At 42.8% G+C, this 13351-nt stretch overlaps 2 protein-coding genes across 2 annotated transcripts; both read left to right on the top strand.

The window, feature by feature from the left end:
- Positions 1–2346: 2346 nt before the first annotated feature.
- On the top strand, positions 2347–3446 carry LOC131222950 (reticuline oxidase-like). Its single transcript, XM_058218206.1, has one exon. It carries the CDS (start codon positions 2640–2642, stop codon positions 3444–3446), a length of 807 nt encoding a protein of 268 aa, XP_058074189.1. The 5' UTR covers positions 2347–2639.
- Positions 3447–3504: 58 nt separating this feature from the next.
- LOC131224126 (reticuline oxidase-like) lies at positions 3505–4209 on the top strand. Its single transcript, XM_058219676.1, has one exon. It carries the CDS (start codon positions 3505–3507, stop codon positions 4207–4209), a length of 705 nt encoding a protein of 234 aa, XP_058075659.1.
- The last annotated feature ends 9142 nt before the right edge of the window (positions 4210–13351 follow it).

Genomic DNA, 13351 nt, shown 5'->3' with positions numbered 1-13351 from the left:
TCATGGTGGACCGCAGATATTTAATGAGGATCGTGGATATTTACTGTGGACCGCGGATAATCCACATTCCACAGTGAATATCCACAATCCCAACTGAATAGCTGTAGTCCAAAGTTAATTTCACTGTTAATATCTGCGGTTCTTAGTAAATATATACAGTCCTCTATAAATATCCATGAACTATAATGAGTTGCACTGTTAATATCTATAGTCCTTATAGAATATCCATGGTCCATGTGGTCCCACTATTCATAAAACAAAAAAGGACCCCCACACCTTCCTTTCTCTCACACACTTTTACCATTCATGCCCACCAATAAAAGCCAAACAAAGAAATACAAAAAACTTACATATGCTCACCATAGTTTCCACTTCGAAGATTGGTCGAATTTTTTTAGAAAAAACTCTTTTTTTTTTTCTTGTCGGAGAACTGATCTAATCTGGGCTGGAGCTTGCTGGAGTTTTTTTGTCATCGCCCAAAGTGTGCAAAGACTAGCCATGCATGCAACTGCCAACTATCGAGGAAACTTTGGCTTTATGTGGTCCCAAGAAGTGAAAAAAACAAAGGAGGTTGAATAAAAAAAAAACTGAAACGACCAAATGCCCTCGTGCAATAAGGGCCTAATGTTTTGAATCCATTTACATTTTGTGTGTGGCCCATTGGGTTGTCTTGAAGCAAATCTATCTTGTCCACGTGTAAGAGGTTTTAAGTTCATGACATTGGCCCAAGTTTGAGGGTAAAAGCAAATGGACCACACGAGAGAAAATAGTTTGGAATTAATGAACATTGTTAGTGTAATTGTGGGCATGAAGAACTTCAAACAGAAAACTGAAAACCCATGACTGCCTAATTAAAATGAATGACTCAGATCAGTTAAGAGATGGACCGAATTTTAATTTTTAGTGGGGGCCATATTGCTTTTAAAAAGAAACTCTCTCTTTTATAGGTGAGAGCCCACCGTAAAAAATAAAAGCCGTGATGGAGGAGGATTTTCATCATCTAAGAAATGAAAAAGTGATTTGAATACAAAAATTTGAAATCCACCTGGTCAAGGGTTTTGAGTACCCATGGGTGGTGAAATTCCACTAGCGTGCGTGTGTGGGGGTGTGTGTGCGTGTGTTAAAAATAAAAAAATAAAAAATCAAAATATGGAGCTATTTTGGCCAAAAACTTGGTTTTTATTCTAGCGGCACGTGATGCATGCCGTGGTGTATGATGGTCAATATGCAGGCCCTGGGGAATTGTGCACGTGGCATATTTTACCTTAAATCTAAATCAACTGACCTGAACGCCACATTCACTAAATGAAATTATTCTTGGACATTTGTTCGTTAAAGTAGGACCATTAGATTTTTATTTTTTATTTTTCCATTTCAACTGTCCATCGTTCTGATCGTCAGATAAGAAGATGAACGTAATTATTTATTCATCAAACATCTAAACTGAGATATACAATTTGGACAGCTGAATTTGAATTACTTGCACGGCACGTGCATAATTTTTCTGTAACTTTTAAGTGCCTGCATATCATCCATTCTACTCTGTCAGAGTAAGAAAATTATCTTGTTATTAGAAGACGCCTTTTTACTATTTTGCCTTGACCAGGAATCACGGACGGGGATTGGCTACTACCCACTAGGACTTGGCTAGAGACGGACGGTCCTGGGGAGGGCTCTGTGGGGTCCACTTGATGTATTTGTTTTATCTACATCGTCTATCCATTTTTTAAGATCATTTGAGGGATTGACCCCATAAGGGAGACAGATCTAAGGCTCAAGTGGACCACACCACAGTATGTCTACCGTTGAAAATATCTTGGGAGCCACAGAAGTTTTGTAGTAAGCTGATATTTGTGTTTTACCTTCGCCCAGGTCTATCTGAACTTATGAACATATTGGATGGCAAATAAATATCGTGGTGGACCCAAGGAAGGTTTCAACGGTGGCCATCCTTGTCACCACTGCTTCCTCTGGTATAGTCCACCCAAGCCTTAAATCTATCTCCATTTTTGGTCTTACACACTAAAATTATAATTCAAAATGGAAGGACAGTATGGATAAAACACATACATAACGGTGGACCCCACGAGCCTCTGCAAGGACCGTCTGTCTCGACTTAGGACCTGGTTGGGTACTCGGCACCCAGGTATCCCGTTCAAAAATGTCAATGATCCTGAACCATTTATATGTTGGTCCACAAAGTGGACGGGTCACACCAAAAAGACTTCAAGATGATTGGTACCAGTGGCCCACAGAGTATTGTAAAAGGCGAAGGTCCATGCTCAAAGATAAAGAGAAACGATCATGGCTCTAAATATTCCAATAGAGATGAGTTCTTTTTTTGTTTTTCTTCCTCCTTCTTGGTCATCCCTTCCACTAGAGGCCTATCATATAAACGGTTTGGGTGCTTAGACACGATTTTAATGTGATAAAAAGAAACGAATATTTCGTTGAGTCAATGGTCTATTTTTATAAAACTAAGGACTCATATATTCAAAGATACAAAGCGTGTCCATTCCTCCATGCAACCTTCTAAAAATAGAAGAGCATATGGACGATTTAATTATCTTGTTTTCTGTAGATCCTGATTCACATACGTTCTCTCATTCACATACTCTCTCTCTCTCTCTCTCTCTCTCATGGCTAGCAATAGCAAAATCATGTTGCTCTTCCTACTAGCCTCGCTACTAACTTGCGCCTGTAGTGAACAACTCTTTTCATGTCTATCATCTGGTGGTGTAACAAACTTCTCCACCTATGATGCCCCCAGCTACCTCCATCTCCTTGATCACTCCATCCAAAACCCTAGATATGCTGCACCCTCCATCAACAAGCCCTATGCAGTGATCTTGCCAGAAAACACGCAGCAAGTTGCAACAGCTATTCGATGTTCAAGGGCAGGGTCATGGGATATTAGGCTAAGGAGTGGAGGCCATAGCTTCGAAGGCATGTCATCCGTCTCTGATACACCATTCGTGATCATTGACATGATGAACCTAAACCATATCACGCTTGATTTGGAATCCGAGACCGCTTGGGTCGAAGCAGGCGTGACGATAGGTGAGCTATACCATGCAATCGGAACATCCAGCAGCCACTATGCTTTCTCAGCCGGTATTTGCCCCACTGTCGGGACTGGGGGCCACATCAGTGGGGGTGGATATGGCATGTTATCAAGAAAGTTTGGGCTTGCAGCAGATAATGTGGTGGATGCAATCCTCATCGATGCAGATGGCCGGATTTTCGACCGTGAAACGATGGGTGAAGACGTCTTCTGGGCCATCCGTGGTGGTGGTGGAGGAAACTGGGGTGCAGTTGTAAGTTGGAAAATCCGGTTACTCAAAAGTACCGGAAACCGTTTCTGTATTCCATTCCTCCCGAACCGGGTCACCAACCCAGTCCGCGGAGTTATGGAACAAATGGCAATATGTAGCACCAGAACTTGAGGATGATTTCTTCATAATGGTGTTCGTCACACCAGATATCAAATCTGCGGGGATAACGATGACTTTCATGGGCCTGTATCTTGGGCCAAAATCATCTGCCCTTGAATCCATGGACCGGTCTTTTCCTGAACTGGGTCTAACAAAAGAAGAATGCAACGAAATGAGATGGATCGAAACGGCTGTTTATCTCTGGGGCGTGGACAATATAGACTATCTTAAGGACCGATCTACATTTGTGAAGACGTTTTCGAAATCAAAGGCCGATGTTGTGAGGGACCCAATTTCGATGGACGGGATTAAAGGTATACTGGAGATGTATGCAAAGCAGCCTAAGGGATCCTTCAGATTGGAACTTTTCGGTGGTATGATGAGTAGGATCAGGAGCGATGCTACGCCTTTCCCTCATCGAGCAGGCACTGTGTATTCGATCGAGTATTTTGTGGATTGGGAGGAAGTGGATGATGATAAGAGCGGTGAATATGTAGATTGGCTTCGTGGGGTATATGAGTACATGACGCCGTTTGTATCGAACAGTCCTAGAGCTGTGTATGTGAACAACGTTGATCTGGATCTTGGTGTGATTGACTGGTCGAATCGTAGCATGTCGGGTGTTGATGCTGTTGAGGTGGCTAGATCTTGGGGTGAGAAGTATTTCATGGGGAACTATGATAGGTTGGTTCGAGCCAAGAGGATGATCGATCCGAGCAATGTGTTTAGTCACAAGCAAAGCATCCCACCCGCTAGTTCGGAGATGATGTTGTAAATCAAGGGCTAGGATGTGTTGGACATGGCCCATTTGACATTTTTTCTTATTATGTTTTTGTGATTGTTTTAATTTGTATTTGGTATACGAGCAATCAATTAGTATGCTGATTTGCGTCTTTGAACAAAGCTAATTGTAGCAGTTGAAATTGCAACTCATGTGAATGAAGACAGAAGAGCTGCTGAACTCACGTGTGGGCACGTGCAAGCAGGACTGGAGGGGTCCTGCTATTGCAGGCGATGTGTTCCAAGGATCAGGTTGACTGGAAACTAAAAAACCAAAAAAAAAAAAGAAAAAAAAAAGAGGTTGACTGGAAACTGCGTTCTATTCTCATACACGTGAATCTTAAACTAAACTCCATGTGAACGAGTCACCATGAGTTTTGATATCATATCAAATAACCACTTTCTCTAAAAGCTGGGGCCGTTAGAGAATGGCATATCAATGCATATCAATGGAACTTAACGCCTTAACACTCTCTATAACTAAACTTCCGTTCTAATACTATATCAAATAATTACTTTCTCTAAAAGCTGGAGCTAGTAGAGGACCTTTGCTACTTGCTCCTAGGTAATACAATGGGCTTTGTGAATCTAAGGTTCTGAAGATGGGCATCGAGGAAATAGGTGGCGATGGCCCTGGCCTGGGCCGCCCCAGTCCAATATTATAAGGTCCAATGCCAGACCCATGGCCCTAGGATAGTGAATGATCATATTTCAACAAACATTGTCTGCATCATTTGTAATGATTGATATTGAGAAGGTTAGGAAATCTTGATATAAGTGATTTTTTGTGACCACGTGTTTACAATGGGCCCAATTAATAGATGGCTCAAATCTCGCTATTATAGAAACCCATGTGCACAACTAAAAATTATCCTAAAAGCTGTGGCCCTACCTTGATCCATGATTCAATCCATTCAGCAACTGTCTGGCTTTGGCTCAGGGTGGATGGTCTAATCCTAACCGGAGACAATCAGGCCCAAGGCCCAAGCCTGGCCCGAGCCTAGCATGTGTCAATCACTATAGCTACCAGCCTGAGACCCAAATAATTAGTCGGAGCCAGGCCTAGTAAGAAAATTCATCAAACCCTATTTCCAAAGGTGAACGTTCTCAATCCATCTATTAACTAGGTGGACAGAACGTTTAAAAACATAAAGGACGGGAAAATGAAAAGCTAGTCCACTGTTGCCCACGAATCGATGATTGAAATGGATAGAACACATATGCACACTAACTTGAGCCGGATCGTGCTACAATGACATGAGCCGTAGTCTGGCATACAGACAAATTTAAAAGATCCAAGCCCAATCCAAAACTAGGCTAGGGTCAATAGGTGAGGCGGACCGGCCGGCCCATTGCGACCCTCATGTAGAAGAGAACTGATTTACTACCTAAAGCCAGAATGGTCTTTGCAGCACGTTCTATAACCCCGTTTGGCGGGTGACCCCAAGCCCACCCAGCTAGCTGCTGTCAAAGCTCTGTGGGCTTCTACCACTATGCACGGGTTCTATCTAGGGGTGTACACGAACCGTGCTAGCTAGGTTGGCTCGCTCGACTCAACTCGGTTCGAAGCTGAGTTCGAAACTGAGTCGAGCTGATTTTTGGAGCTTGAAAGCGAGTTCGAGCTTGACCCAGCTTGACTCGACTCAACTCCACTCAGATTGAATCGAATCTATTTCGAACTCGGCTCGACTCGGTGCAGGGATATATATACTTTTCGAAAAAAAAAAACCCCATCCTTTAAATTTTACCTTTACTCATTTTCCCTTACCTGCACGGCCACACGAACCTTAACCCCTTTCCCTTACCTGGTGCCCCTAAACCCTAACCCAAGCTCGAGCTCCCCTCTTTCGCTCTCTCTCTCTCTCTCTCTCTCTCTCTCTCTCTCTCTCTCTAGTCTCTCCCTCCTCTTTCAAGCGCTCACCTCGGTCTTCCTCCCTTTGATATTGATATTGCTCACCAAATGTTTGATGAAATGACCCAATGAAGTGTGGCTGGTGGCAAGGAAGGTATGTATATGAAACCAATACTCTTTTTTTCTTGGTTTTTTTATGTTGCTTAGAAGTTGTTTGATAAAATACCTGTAAAACCATTGCTTCTATGTTATATAGGGTGAGATTTTGAAGGTGCGGTCTAGGTGTTTGTGGAAATGCTGCAATGGCGAACTTGGCTCAAATAGGCCCGAGCTGCTGACCGAATCGAGCCGAGCTGGCCAGTCAGGCTCGAGGACCGAGCCGAGCTGAGTTCGAGCTGAGGTCAGCTAGTGGCCGAGCTGAGTCAAGCTGAGGCCATCTTGACTCGATGTACACCCCTAGTTCTATCCACCTCGTCCATCTATTTTACCAGCTCATTTTTAGTTAAAAAATGAGTTGGATCTAAATCTTGGGTGGACACAACACCACAGGAAACAGTGGTGATTGAACTCCCACCCTTAAAAACTTCCCTGGGCCCACTGTAATATTTATTTGCCATCCAACTTGTTCATTACGTCAGATAACCCTGGCTGAAGGATAGACACAACTATCAGCTTGTTCCAAAATGTCTATGGCCCCAAGATGTTTTCAACGGTAAGTGTTTAATCCCCACTATTTCTTATGGTGTGGTTGACGCAGGGAAGGACGTGAGGTTGAGCACCATCTTCTTGATCAAGGGAATAACTGTTCGGAATTCACGAAACTTTTCTAGACTCCTCACATAGACTTCTCGGATCCACTAAGAAAAGAACAAGCAAAATAGAAAATAAATTCTATAAAATTCAGAATTGATTAATGAATAAAATAAATGAATCTACAACCATTTAGATAAGGATGCTAAGCCATGGAAGAAATTTCGGAATCAAACTACAACTAAAACTCTCAAAAATTGCAACTTACGATAAATAGTAAACTTACTATTTATAGATGGCCGTGATGTCTACCAGTGGGCAAGGTTTTCACCAAATGTCCTATTTGGCAAAACTTACTATTTATAATAAAAACGGAATTAAAACCGGAAACGACCTTCAATCTAATGGTATGTCGCAAATCCGACTTGCGCAACCCGGTGCAGCAGGGTTGGGTGGCTGAAGTAGCTCATCCAACCCCAAAATCATATATTTTACGTCTGATAACTAATTCCAGTTTGCGAGATACGTTCGTGTTAAGTTCTAATGGTCTGGATCACCTTCGTCTCCAATCCAGCCTTTTCTAGTCCATCTTGGCCATAAAATTATCCGCGACCTGCTCTACATCAGTGGTTCACTTGAACTTTGGATCCACGTGTTTCCTTGTGATCCGGTCCACTTGAGCTTTGCCTCATTTTGCGCTCATGCTCCCTAAAATGAGGTGGCAAAATAGATGAACAGCCTAGATGAAATACATACATGCATCATGTTGGGCCCATAGAGCTTTGACACTAGCTAGCTAGCTGGTGTTGGGGTCACCAGCCAAACCGCGTCCTCATTACCTGACTTTGAAAAAAATTGCAGCGGTCCCACTAACCATCATAACCATCCATATAATGGACTGGTAGAATTATAGTGTTGGCCTTTTAGTTTGCACCGTCCGTTTCCCCCTCTCCAATCACTAGGGCTACAAACCACATGTAATTTAAATCTGGATTCTGGTCAAGGAGGATGGGACCTACTTATGGTGGAGGGCCCCACTAACAACAACTAGTACGGTGGAGTATTCCCCTTTTTGTGATCTTCTTTAAAAGGTAAGGTGTTCAAAACTAGCTTTGAAAAAAACGGAATATTGCTACATGGATTGAGCAGTGGATCTATCGTTTCTGTGGATGGGAAAACAACTGCAATTCGAAAGATCAAACCATGAAAAGTCGGAGGCTAGAATAAATAAATAAATAAATTGCATTAGCGTCAGTAAGCACGAGAAATTCTGTATTAGGTAGCCTAAAGGAAGGGCCCACAACTACTGATCTCTTAACAGCCATTTTGATCGAAACTTCCTGATCATCTAATCAGTGTTCAATCCAATAGACGGACCAGATTGGTTATCGATATGAATTAATGGGATGGATCATCAACTTGGGCCACCAATATGTTCCCTCCGTTCTAACCATTGGATGGAAGGCTCGTAAAATGTATGGTCCGGATTTATTGTAAAAGAAAAGGCCCGTGCATCAATTTGGACTCTACATTGGATTTGCTCCCAACAATGTGCACGGTACATCCACACACGTGCATGTTTCTTGTTGCTTCTGGGCCTTATAAGAATAAGCCCACAACCCATAGAGCCTTAAAAGAACAAGCCCACAAGCCTATGAAGCCCATTACATTAACTCTCTCTCTCTCTCTCTCTCTCTCTCTCTCTCTCTCTCAATATGAACCATGATACACAACATCAGACCGGCAAAAGCCAACGACCCTTATAAAAAAAAATAAATTCCCACAGAAATTTATTAAGGACAGAAGAAATATACAGGGAATAACTTCGGGTAGGCTCCACAAAAAGGACGGGTCTCATCTATGATATAGCTCAAACACAACCCGTGCAAAAGGAAATTATGTACAGAAATGTGGCCCCAAAACCACCACGCCTCCCAACTATTGTAACCCAAATCCTACCTATTCCTAGTCCTTTCCAACCCTGTGTTAGCAAGGGAAACGAGCCCCTCAATCAAGGGCCAGGTCAAGGCCAGTTCGCCACCCGGGTGGGGACTCCTCAGCTTCTCAAGGGCAGGGTCAAGGCTAGGTAAATGGTAATGCTATTGGAATTACTACAACAGGCCAAGGCCAGGTAAAGGGTAATGCAATTGGAATTACTACAACAGCTCAGGCATCAGGAGCAGTTCCAACTTTGAATGTCCTCCAAAGCAGGGGTGACTGGGTCTGGAATAGTGCAGGCCCCTCAATCTGGACTGCCAGCTGCTCTGGAGGTCGGTCCTTCTCCTGTGCCTGACCTGCAAATCGGTCAAGGATACTATGTTCCTCCCTCCCGATGTGCTGATGGCACGAGTGCTGCCTCTTCTAGCCTTGTGGTTCTTATTCAACATTTGCTTCCTGTCGACAGGGCCGTAGGAAACAAGCCAGTTCAGTGCCAGGAGAATGGAAATGCGACTGAATATAGAAGCACAGCTCAGGCAACAGCTCCTCAAGACCCCGGCCAGTGCCAGGGAGGCGAAAACGTAAATGCAAATTGTCGCTCTCCTCAAACTTGTTGAGTCTAAAACCCAGCTTCTTGCTGACGTGTGGCTGCAGCCACCATGAAACAAAAACTGAAACTTTTGGAAGAAGAAGAAGAGAGAACTGCTGTTGTATTGGAATGAATGAAAACGTATTACACTGTTGCCTTTTATAGGCTTTCTTATTCTATGAAATGACTAATTTATCCCTATCTAGATTCATCCTGGGGCGGCTAAAGAAAGAAAAGAATCCAGAAAATATCTTAATGAAATCTTAACACAGCTATTATAATCTAAATTTAGAAAAAATCTACCAGCATAGCTAGCTCACACGGATCTTGCACGCACAGCTAGCACGGTTTTGGATTTGCACAAATCCATCACTGTGTCCAACACTCCCCTTCAAACCAAAACTGGCTTTATTCCGAGCATCGTTCTTAGTCGTTTGAATGCATCTGTTGGCAATGCCTTTGTGAAAATATCCGCCACCTGTTCGGTAGTATGACAATACTCTAATTTCATCATTTTTTGCTTCACATTATCTCTCAGAAAATGGTATCGGGTATCAATGTGTTTGCTTCTTTCATGCTGCACCGGATTTTTGGCTAGCTCGATTGCCGACTTGTTATCCACATATATGACTGTGGATTCTTCCTGCGGATGCTTCAGCTCTTTTAGCAGGTTTCTCAACCAAATTTCCTCACAGACGGTGGACGATGCTGCCATGTACTCTGCTTCACATGTGGACAGGGCGACCATACTTTGTTTCTTCGAATTCCATGTGAAGGCAGTCGTTCCAAGATAGAATACATATCCAGTGGTGCTCTTTTTCTCATCTTGGTCACCTCCCCAATCACTGTCTGAGTATCCATACAGCATTGCTTCATCATCATATGGATAAAAGAGACCGAATTCAATAGTTCCTTTGATATACCTCAGTACTCGTTTTGCAGCTAGCCAGTGTGACTCTTTTGGGGCTTCCATATACTGGCTTAGAAGCCCAACACTGTACACTATATCTGACCTAGTGATTGTGAGGTATCTTAAGCTTCCGATTAGGCTTTTGAATAGGGTTGAGTCGACGTTTCTTCCTTCTCCATCTTTTGTGAGCTTCAGGCCTGTTGTAACAGGTGTACTTACAGCTTTACAGTCGACCATCTGAAACTTCTCAAGAAGTTCCTTTATGTACTTCTTCTGGGATATGTAAATGCCGTTGACTTGTTGCCTCACTTCAATGCCCAAGAAAAAAGGACATCAATCCACCATCAGTCATCTCGAATTCCTTAAACATAGCCTGCTTGAATTCTTTAAACATTGCTTGGCTGTTCCTAGTGAACAGCAGATCATCAACATATAAACAAGCGATAAGCATATCACCACGGGCATTCTTCTTTGTGTAGATGGCATGCTCATATGGACATTTGACTAAACCATTCTCTTGAAGATAACCGTCGATCCGTGCATTCCAAGTACGAGGAGCTTACTTCAACCCATACAGGGCTTTCTTCAGCCGATACACTTTGTATTCCTCCCCTTGCATGATGAAACCTTCAGCTTGGTCAATGTATACTTCTTCTTCGAGTACCCCATTTAGGAATGCAGATTTCACATCCAGTTGGTAAATCATTCAACTGTGATGAGCTGCAAGGGAGATAATCATTCTTACAGTGTCAAGGCGAGCAACTGGGGCGAAAACTTCTTTATAGTCTACCCCATGTTTCTGTTTGTAACCTTTTACTACGATCCTTGCTTTATATCGTTCGATCTTACCATTGGCATTCCGCTTGATTTTGTACACCCATTTGAGACCAATGGTCTTCTGACTTTTGGGGAGTGAGGTCAACTCCCATGTTCAATTCTTCTCGGTGGCATGAATCTCTTCTTCCATAGCCTTTCTCCAACATTTTTCATTCACAGCTTCCTCGAATGTGAGAGGCTCGTAGTCCGCATACAGGCAGATAAATTCACTTCCTTAGTTTCTGCATAGATGTCGTTGAGGCTTTTCATTTTAATAGGAGTCAAGGGAGAAGGAAAATCGGATGAAGATGTGCTGGATGAATTTTGATTTGATGAAGTACTTCCAGGAGAGATGGAGCGTACTCCTGGACTTTTGCGATCCGAAGGGGGTGATGTGGGTGTCTGCTCTTGCTTCTCATGTCTCTCTCCTTCGTATTCTTCGACCTCGACTTGCTTTTCTTTGGCCGAGTTTCCCTCGTTCCATTTTTCCATGCTTCTTCCTCATAAAATACCACATCTCTACTCACCACCAGCTTATTGGTTAGTGGGTTGTAGAGCTTGTATGCCTTTGACTTTTCACTATAGTCGATGAAGATGCACTTCTCACCACGATCATCAAGCTTTTTCCTTCTCGCTTCTGAAACTTGAGCGTAGGCGACACACCTAAAGATCTTAAGGTGCGCCACGCTCGGCTTGTATCCACTCCATGCTTCCTGCGGTGTTTGGAATCTAACACTCTTGGTCGGACACCTATTGAGTAGATAGGCAGTACATGCAACTGCCTCTGCCCAGAAATTCTTTGGTAGACTTTTCTCCTTCAGCATGGTCCTCGTCATATCGAGGATGGTGCGGTTCTTCCGTTTCATAATTCCATTTTGTTATGGCATGTACACTGCAGTGTGTTGTTGCTTAATGCCATGTTCCCTGCAATATTCTCGAAAAACATTTGAGGTGTACTCCCCACTTCTGCCAGATCGGAGGGTTTTGATTTTAAGACCACTTTCTTTTTCAACAAGGGCCTTAAAATTTTTAAAAATATTAAAAGCAGAAGACTTCTCTTTGATTACATACACCCACAACTTTCTACTGAAATCGTCAATGAAGGTAATAAAGTATTTATTACCTCCAAGAGAGATTGGCTCTAATGGTCCACATATGTCAGTGTGAACCAACTGCAACGGTTCTCTTGCTCTTCGGGATACTCTACTCAGAAAGGAGTTCTTTTGTTGTTTTTCAAGTGTGCACGCCTCACACACATGTTCTGGAGCTTCAATAGTAGGTAAGCCATGCACCATGCTTGATGAGGACAGAAGTTTCCGGACACTGAAATTTTAATGGCCAAAGCGAAGATGCCACATCCACGAATCATTCATTGTTTTTCCATAAAAACACTTCTCAAGCATTCTGTTTATATGGAGAGGAAACATACGATTTTTCGCCATCTGGACTTTTACAATCAAACGTCCATGCATATCTCTTATGGAAAGAGAAGAGTTCTCCATATATATAACATACCCTTTTTCGAGGAGTTGTCTGAGACTTAGTATGTTACTTTTCATGTTGGGCACGTAGTACACATTGGAGATATAGTTTGGAACACCATTCTTCTGAAAGATTTTGATTTTACCTTTAACTTTCATTGGCGTTTTTGATGAGTCTCCAAATGTTACATTGCCATGAACTCCTTCTGAGAGTTCCACAAAGAGTTTCTTGTCGCCGCACATGTGATTACTTGCACCCGTGTCGAGATACCATACATTCTGCTGATCATTACCTTTCTCTTGTGCAAGGAGAAGTATGGAGCTTTCTTGTTCATGGCCTGATGCTTCAGCATAGTTGGATAGCTCATCTTGAGTCACCGGCTTGCTCCAGCAATCAGATGCATAGTGGCCAAGCTTGTTGCAGTTATAGCATTGGATGTTCTTTGTACTTCCTCGTCCATGCATAGATCTACCTCTACCATTTCCTCTTTCACGAAAATTGGTATTTTTCTGCTAGTTTTGGCCATGACTTTGTTGGTATCCGCGCCCTCTGCCTCTTGCGCGATTATTAGCAAAACGTCCACCACGTTGTGAACTTTCATGTCCACCATTATTATTATTCAGAGTTAATCTTGACTCTAAAGCTTGTTCCATCGGCATGGAACTGACATTCTTCTGCATTCGTTGCTCATGAACTTACAATGATCCCATCAACTCCTCAATGGAGAGTTTCTCAATATCTTTTGATTCTTCGATCGCCACAACCACATGCTCAAACTTGGTTATGAGGGATCGAAGTAT

The sequence above is a fragment of the Magnolia sinica genome, chromosome 13 (assembly GCF_029962835.1).
Source record: "Magnolia sinica isolate HGM2019 chromosome 13, MsV1, whole genome shotgun sequence".
NCBI lineage: Eukaryota > Viridiplantae > Streptophyta > Magnoliopsida > Magnoliales > Magnoliaceae > Magnolia > Magnolia sinica.
The sequence above is the reverse complement of the archived record's forward strand: the minus strand, read 5'-3'. Positions and strand labels throughout refer to the sequence as shown.